At 52.4% G+C, this 8,537-nt stretch overlaps 1 protein-coding gene across 1 annotated transcript; it reads right to left on the bottom strand.

Annotated features, from left to right (window-relative positions):
• Positions 1-7,682: 7,682 nt before the first annotated feature.
• LOC108864550 (loricrin) lies at positions 7,683-8,216 on the bottom strand. Its single transcript, XM_018640466.1, has 2 exons — positions 8,205-8,216; positions 7,683-8,075 (listed from the first exon to the last, which is right to left on the bottom strand). Exons 1-2 carry the CDS (start codon positions 8,214-8,216, stop codon positions 7,683-7,685), a joined length of 405 nt encoding a protein of 134 aa, XP_018495982.1.
• Positions 8,217-8,537: the final 321 nt, after the last annotated feature.

Raw genomic sequence — 8,537 nt, 5'->3', positions numbered from 1 at the left:
CGACCAAAAATGATGACGCGCCTTCTCGGAGTCCATACTTTAGCATTGAAACCGGAGAATTTTGGTAGGGGCCATGGCCCCCTTGGGCCCCCCCCCCCTGTGCGCGCCTCTGCTGACCACGTCACGATATCGACCGCGTCGGAATCCACTCTTCCTCGATCGAGTACCTCGGAGGGCGAGCCATTCGCACTTGAAGTTCCTCTCGGAGAATCGAGACTGCGAACGAGTAATGGGTTCCACGGCCGCGCTGCCTGCATAGTCGCAGTGGACGTGGGATTGTTACTGGCGCTTCGACTTAATGAGATTGGTCGCACACACCACTGATTTCCAGCGATTTCCACCACCGACGTTCTTTTGTTCCAGATCTCTCGCTCTACCCCTGCTATACTCGTCCGTCGGCGTCGCTCAGCCTCGCAGTGGCTTGCTCGGTCAGACGCAGACGCGTCGTCGTTCGACAGTCGGAAAGGAAACGTTCTCGAGAATAAAGTCTGTCTGATGAGTTTTTGTCTTTTATCTTGATGCGATCGACGCCCCCACACTCCGACAATATATCCCGTTTTTATGCGGGACGAGATTCTGTGCTTAAATAAGCCTGGACTCGACTCTCGTGATAGTTCCGATCGAGAAGAGCTCAACGAACGCGAAAACAAAGCTTATGGTTACACAAAGCGATCCCCCTTACGCAATGAGCTCTTTGAGCTGAGGAAGATTCGCTTCTCCAGAATCATGAGGAGAACTCTGAGGCGCTCTCAATTCGGTATCTTATAACGAGCGGGCTGAATCCAGTCACATTCTCGATTTACCCTTCCCCCCCCCTTCCCACATAGGCGTACGGAACTGCCCTCGACAATGGACTAGGCCGAGCAGGAGTAGACCCTGTTCCAGAACTGATATCACATATCCCAGAGGCAAACAGACTGTCGGACCTGGGGGCTTGGATAGAATCAACACCAAAAAGCGGTGTCTTAGAAGAGCTCAGCAGACGCATCCTGTTCTTCGAACTCTACGATACGATGTGGAAGCGATTCTCGAATTCTTACCGTCGACGGGAAGTCTCGGTCTCTCGATTTTTTCTCTTCGGCATACCCAGGGGGCATTCAGTTCCCTGATTCACAGATGAAGACCCGCGGATTCTCCTGCTCCATTAGGGCTATCGGCGTCGGTTCCAAAGAGCTTCTCGCTGGTAATCCCTATCGGCTCGACGCAGATATTCCTCAGGAATGAAGTCCATTCGTCTAATGTCCAATGCATTCGCATTCAACACCCCCGGTTGTCCAATGAGAGAGGATGTCTCCATCAGCTAGCGAGGCCGATACGGAGGAAACCTCTATCCGTGTACGTGGCGGAGCGGGCGCAATCGTTCCAAATGGTCCGAGGTCGACCTGTTCCACATGACCGGGTGCGAGCGGGAGCTGTTGCAGTTGATCAACTTTATCTGCTTGCTTCTGCGGCGAATCTCTAGGGATGAACCGGATGGCCATATTTCCGGTCATGAAACCCCTCAGCGTGCATGGATGATACCCATTCCCCCGTTCCCAGCGGAAAAATCCGGTCTTTCGGTTATAGCGCGCAGCATGCCTGCCCGTAGCCGAAAGTCGACGCTCGCCAAGATCGCCTCCGTCTCGCGCCCCCAATGGGAAGAGGGAAACGAATCGAACTGGAAGTCGATTGTTGGCCGAACCATCGACGGCTCCATGGGAACTGATCGTGAGTCGCCAGCGGACCATTGATGTACCGAACAGCTTCCCGCGCTGATTCTGCCGGGACCGGGAGGAAGATTCCCACATCCAATCCTCGTGTGTCCACGAACAGATCGCAGTATCGCTCAAGCATGTGTCATGGAAGGGAGGTCCTGACCGGGAACCTCATGCTCTTGTCGACTCCTTCCCTGGTTCCACCCAAATGCAATCAAAGCAGTTGTTCCAGGGCTTTTGCGAGTTTTACTCATGAACGCCATGAACATATACGTGACCAGGCGTGCCCTTGCTTCATTGGGCTCCTGATTAAGCTGCGAGAGAATGGGTTCACTCCGTTCGAACGGAGCTTCTCGGCAGTATCGGACCCGCGAACGGCAATCCGACCAGGAGAGCCCTCAAAGTGCCTTGTGGAGTGCGGCTCGCCTTCAGATGCCTGAATCAGTAACTCGCTAAGACGCTACGCAGTCAGGCAGGACGCGCGTTTTTCTTCTGCCTGATCTCCGCAAAGAGTTCGGGCATTGAACTACTCGGTAAAAACCTGCTACTCGACCCAGGGAATCAGTCTCCGACCTTATTATCCATCACATAATGGAGTACCCTGGTTGCAAGACTCGTATGAGCTGGGCTCCCGGTCGGCGGTGTCGACGATGTCGCGATGCGACGCCGAGCTGTCAGAGACAGCCCGTGTGACTGAACGCCGCAGCGAAATTCAAACATCATCAAAAACTCGACAAGCACCCGCAGCCCCTGGAGGAGATGACAGAATGACAGGTGCGAGAGCGCGCGCCATGTCCTGAGTCCTTGCTGAAGATAATGAAGCAAAGAGGACAAGTTGATCCAGGCAGTCACAAGACTAGTCTAGTATATTGCTCTGCGTTTCCGATACTGTCGGACATTTGCTGAAGGAGGAATAGCCATGCGAGAATAAAGGCCCCCGTAGCCTACTCGAGTCACCTCTGCAGATGATCGAGGCAGAACGTGGACTTCGCCAGGTCGCCGATAAGATCCGCAGCTCTTCTGCGGAAGGGATTCCATAGCGCATGCTTGACACTCGGTGAACACCGTGGATTATTCCGTTCCGAAGAATTGGCAAATACTCCCAACTTGATGATATCGGAGCTGTTGGAGAATGCCACATGGGTAATGGTAGACATCGGCGAAGGCTTGGGATCGGACAGCTCGATGCCGTCAGCTCGATGCCGACAGCTCGATACCGACAACTCGATGCCGACAGCTCGATGCCGACAACTCGATGCCGACAGCTCGATGCCGACAGCTCGATGCCGACAGCTCGATGCCGACAGCTCGATGCCGACAGCTCGATGCCGACAGCTCGATGCCGACAGCTCGATGCCGACAGCTCGATGCTGGACGAATTCTCCCAGATCCGAATTCGAGCCTGTGATCTGGGTATGACCTTGGAGAAACTCGCTCAGCAAATTGTGAATCTGGCGATTCGGATGCCAGCTACTAAAGACTCGAGCCGTCATTCAGCAGGAAAAGCTTGGGATGAATTCGTTGGCTTCAGCATCACAATTCTTATGTCAGTGACTTCAGTCGATCCTGCTGGTGTTAATTTTCCTCAGGAAGATTGCCCACGATTAGAATGCCTACATACACACCCAAATGTCAAGCGAGGCAGCGATGGCTGATTGAGATCTATCTGTTGAGTGCGTCACCACAGCTGATTGAGAGATGACAGCTGACTGAGTTTATTCTTGGCGGAGTGTTCAGCCATGATAGTAACATTTTCTGTCAGTTTTCTTCACAGTCAGAGAGATGCACTGGGTCTTGAGCGGCGCTCTACACAGAAATGGGCAATGCATGGATGACATGGCTGAGTAGGATTTAAAACTGCATGGGAGGCGAGACTTCTCTGGCTTCGGTGCCAGATCTCGAGCCCCCATCAGCTGCTGAAGGGCTCTAACTTTGTTGTTCTGGGGCAGGGTGCTATCCCGATCTTTTTAGAAGTTGTGTTGCACTTCGCGTACCGGATTGTGGCAGACTAGGAAAACTTCCTCGAGTTGCCGTCCTTTTCGATCGAGAGCAATCTGAGCTTTCATTGTTCGATCGAGAGTCGTGAGCAAGATTTCTGTTCGTCTCTCCTGGAAAATGGCTTCCTCCTCCAATGCCATAATATCGCAAAGGGGAGACCGAAGCTGATTCTCGGGGGTCATGTTCATATCGGGGAGAAGAAGAGCAAGGACAAATCAGCTCGCTTCCGGGGTTGCCAGCAAGTAGGTTCTTGCAAGGCACGCTTGCATACGTCTGTCGCCACAGATGACGTCTTGCCGATGATCGGTGTCCATAGTGATGGACCGTATCCGGGGGCCATAGAAGTATTGAGGAGGCGACGCAGTCTGAAACGAGAGAGAACGACTCAGATGATACTGGAAACCTCCTCGGCGATTTCGGTGGAATTCCGTCCATGGGAGAACCCACTCCTGGTCTGACAAATTCGAATTGGGGACTCCCAAACTCTTGTCAGAGGATCGCGAGCTCAAGTTATCAAGACGCTTAGGAAGTTTCTTCCGAAATGCGGAGCACAGCGGCTTCCCATTGGCTTGGATATCTCCACATCGTTATGTGAATGAGGGAAACAGCGAATCCTCCTGTTCGGGAGAGAGTCTGCTCCCGAATGTATCAGCTTCGTTTGCAAGACCTACTAACAGACGGTAAATTCAGCTTGTTCCCACATCTCTTCTATCAGGCAGTAGTCATCCTCGCCGAGCGAAAAGGCTTCGTCCTCCCAGTATGCTGCGCGCTGATCCCGACAAGGACAGAAGAAGCTCACCGGCGCATGGTCGGGCTACTTCGGAGCGCCTTCCCTAATTCGAACCCTCCGACAGTTTCCATGGATTTCGAAAACGGGTTTATCAACGCTTTCTCCGACGGCTCTTCGACCGCCTATATCACACTGATAGCGATTTCGCGCTGTCTGTGCGAAGATTCCCCGGGCTCGCTCTCGTGCCTCCCGACGCACTCGACAATATCATAGCCGACATTGCAGTTTTCTTGCCTGTGCAGTCGATGCCAGTTCCGAAGTACTTCGAACGTAAGTTCACTCCTCCATATTGTGTCGGACGGAAGCGTGATTCGACAAGATGCAGTGTTTCCAGTCGGTATTTGGTCTGCGAACGAGCGCTTCCTGAACAATGATTCGAGAACGAAGAATTACGCAGAAGCAGCTCATCGGAGACTACAAACGGAGTTCGGAGTCGACCACCCATTCCTGTGAAGACTTATCGACGGGCCAAAAAAAATCAGCATCATCTATACCTGCTCCACGCATGCTTCATCAGCGGTCACGAGCCATCTGCGGAACGATCGTAGAACATACGAGCAGATGAACGTTTGCTCGAGATAGTGAGCAACTTCAATGTTCAGACTTCCGTTGAGTTTCTGCGAGGTGTTTGTAATAACTTCATCATGGATGCTTAGTGATCCACACATGGAGTCATCAGGTGCCTCACACGCGACGGTCAAAGTTGAGCAGGCTACGAAAATTCCTCGTGAAATCGAGGGTCATCTGAGCGCTTGAATGACCTTCGATGAGAGCTCACTCAATGTACCAATGTTCCAAACTGATGGTCCGTCCTATGTATATCTAATCTACTCTATTTACAGCGAAGCATGCTCCTCGGCGCGGGAGGGGACTGTCCTGGAGAAGCCGACTCCCGGCATTCTTGTAATTCAGTCGCCTGACGACTATCCGCTACCCGATTCGCCTACGACGCCGACGTAGGGAAGACTGGAGAAAGAAGCTCCGTAAGGCTTTATATTCGGCGCGAGCCAATCCTTCCGGCGTCGAGTTGTCCGGCATCGAGTTATCCCGGCATCGAGTCATCATGTACCACTACGAGGCGAGGCCGCGTCAGCTTGTCCTAATCAGAAATGTTCTAACGGCTCCGAGAGCTTCGTAAGATCATGATTACCCACTGGAAATCACCCAGAATGCCCAATGACAGTTCTTTTTTTCCTCATTTTTCGCGGGCTCGAGAATATCTGATTGTGGAGCCCCAAGGTTTGAGGAAGACACGGGAGAGAGTTGGAGTAAGGCGGATTTCTCCTAATCGAAGCGCTCGATTTCTGTTCATCACGCGTATCCTTCGTATCCCTGGTACGACGCTTCTGGAGCCTCGGATATTCTGCCTGAGCGGCGGAGACATCACAGATAAATATACACGAGCCTTCTGAGAGAATTCCGGCGGAAAAGTGAATGTACTGCACTCGGCGCTCTCCCGTCAATGGCGTGACCGCCAAACACTAGGTGTCCGCGATGGAAATCCAGAAAAGAACAGTTTTCAAGTCTTTTGGTGGTTTTCCGCGAAAATCGCTTTCTCCTTCGAAACCATGCCATCACGAGCTTTCTCTTGCCAGTTTCCGGGCTGTATTCAAGTGTGCAGGCTGAAATCGACTGCAATTCCATTCGAAGTCATTGCGGGGTTCCGGAAGCACTCGATGACGAAAGCGAAACCGATGGGAGATTCTGAAAACACATCGGTGTGAAAAGTTCCCGATTTCTCCACCCGAGAATACGCTCCCCGTTCTGATGGTTATCAAGTTCAAGACCATATTCTTCATGCATATTCGGAAACCGCAGCGCCTCGAGAGCCCTTGAGCCCGCCTCGAGCTCTTCGTGGACCCGATTGCTCCCGCCGTCGAGCGATTTTCGGGAGCGTTCAGATCCCACGGAAAAACTTAGCAAGAAGATACTTCGGAGTCATTGCCTCCAGTAGTGGCATATTGAGTACCGATCCGCGCGGCGCATTTCGAAGCCGCAAATTGCTTGACTTAAGAGTCGACCCTGTTTCTCACCCGCATTCTGGAAAATCGCTGTGCCGGAGGTCCAGAGACAGCATTCCGATTGATTGTGCCAGCGGCTTCTGAACCTCCCAAAGATTTCACAATCGTGGCCATCATTCGGAAAGCATATCTCACCAGCATATGCTGGTATATCGCATAAACACGGTTTTGAGGATTCTGTCTCCCTCAGACAACAGTGTACGATCAGTGTGTCTGCAAGGCTGAAAGGTCACAACATTCCTTTTTGACAACGCATATCTCGCCGAATGGGCAGATTTACACTGGGCGAATGGGCTGACCGGGATCCGCGCGTATCTCCGCGACAATCGCCTGGCACGAATTCTTCCTCATGAAACACGGGAGTGTACCCGAAGACGGTGACAGAGCCCACAATCTCGACGACGTTACCGATCTGCCGAGGAGAGCAAACGTGTACGCTCAACTTCGGTTTCAATCCACCGATGGATCTTTCGCAAGCCATCATCTGCATATCCTGAGGATTTCGACGGGAGAATCAGCATGATGCATAGATCAAGAGATACATAGATTCTGGACGAGAGCTCCGGGTAAAAATCATCGTCCGCGTGGAACGATACATTCCGGGGCTTCGAGCTTCCCAACGGGAATTCAGTACTGGCTGAGTAGTCAGGGAAGCTCGAGCTTCGAACTCAGATCGAACCATTGATCCTCGACATATTAACTCATGGGCCTGTGACTTGTCTCTATGCAAGAAGTTCGATTGGCGAGCATTGGAAGGATACAACAGCACAGGGCCCCCTTCACGTCTCGCAGACAGTCAACCTGCGTAAAACTACTCGCGATTCGAGTGTCAGTTTCTCTCCGCAGGTTTGACGTGTATGCTGTTTCAGGTCTTCTTCAGTCTAGCAGGTCTGTTCCCCCGGGTTCCTGGAGGAGTGAATGTCGTGTCGATGAGGAAAGAGATTCCTTACCATCGTCGCGGACGTAGGAATTTTGCGTAAGAACGTGGGACCGGACGGAACAGAAGATTCGCGGTAAGAAAATAGGCTTTATTTGGTAATTATTCCACTACACAAACCCCGAAGACGTGCAAACATGTCAGTCCATGGTACGAGAATTACTTGTGTGGGTTCATCCATTTACACTTTTTACATATGGAGCGGCTCGGTTTTTGAATGATCAGCATCAAAAAACTTGTGCTTAGCCCTTCCATCCATGTCCTCCACTGATCTTGGTGATGATGTATGACTTGCCACCTCCTCCCTTCGACCATCCGCCACCTCCGCCGGACCAGCCGCCGTGGCCGCCACCACCACCTCCGAGAGATTTGATGATGTAGGTCTTGCCGAAGCTTCCACCACCTCCTCCAGACCATCCACCGCCACCTCCTCCAGACCATCCACCGCCACCTCCGCTGGACCATCCACCGCCACCACCTCCACCGGACCAGCCTCCGTGGCCACCTCCTCCGCCGAGGGACTTTACAATGTAGGTCTTACCGCCGCCACCTCCTCCAGACCATCCCCCGCCGCCTCCGCCCGACCATCCACCTCCACCGCAGTAGGCGGCTCCGATGCTTAAGGCTAATACGAGCTGTAAGGAATAAACCTGGTTAAGTGAAATCCGACCGAATCGAGAACGATCACAAGCGACGACACAAGAACGAATTCTGTATGAAGTGAGCGTATCCTTTGATCGTTGAAGCCACACCAGAGGACTCACCAGAGTCTTCATGTTCGGTAAGCTTCTGCTTGCCACCCTAGCTTTGCCCCAAACCTTTTATAGCTGGTGGCGAGAGGCTCGGCGCCAGTTCAAACCGTCGCCGTTCGCCCCTCCTTCACGGATCCCTCACGAGAAACGACTCCGGGGTCAGAACATTTGTTGATCTTCTTCTGGGCTGCTGAAGCTTCTGCTGTTATCCTTTCCTCCGAAATTGGAAGCCCAACACATCGACAGAGACGGTGACCACAACAACAATGTTCAAGTTGATTTGTCTGGTCATCGGTGCTAACATCGAATCGTCGACAAGGACGATCACCCGAAACCTAATTTGCC

This window comes from Galendromus occidentalis, unplaced genomic scaffold (genome assembly GCF_000255335.2).
Source record: "Galendromus occidentalis unplaced genomic scaffold, Mocc_1.1 scf7180000077485, whole genome shotgun sequence".
Lineage (NCBI taxonomy): Eukaryota > Metazoa > Arthropoda > Arachnida > Mesostigmata > Phytoseiidae > Galendromus > Galendromus occidentalis.
Note: the sequence above shows the minus strand (reverse complement) of the source record. Positions and strands in the feature narration are given on the sequence as shown.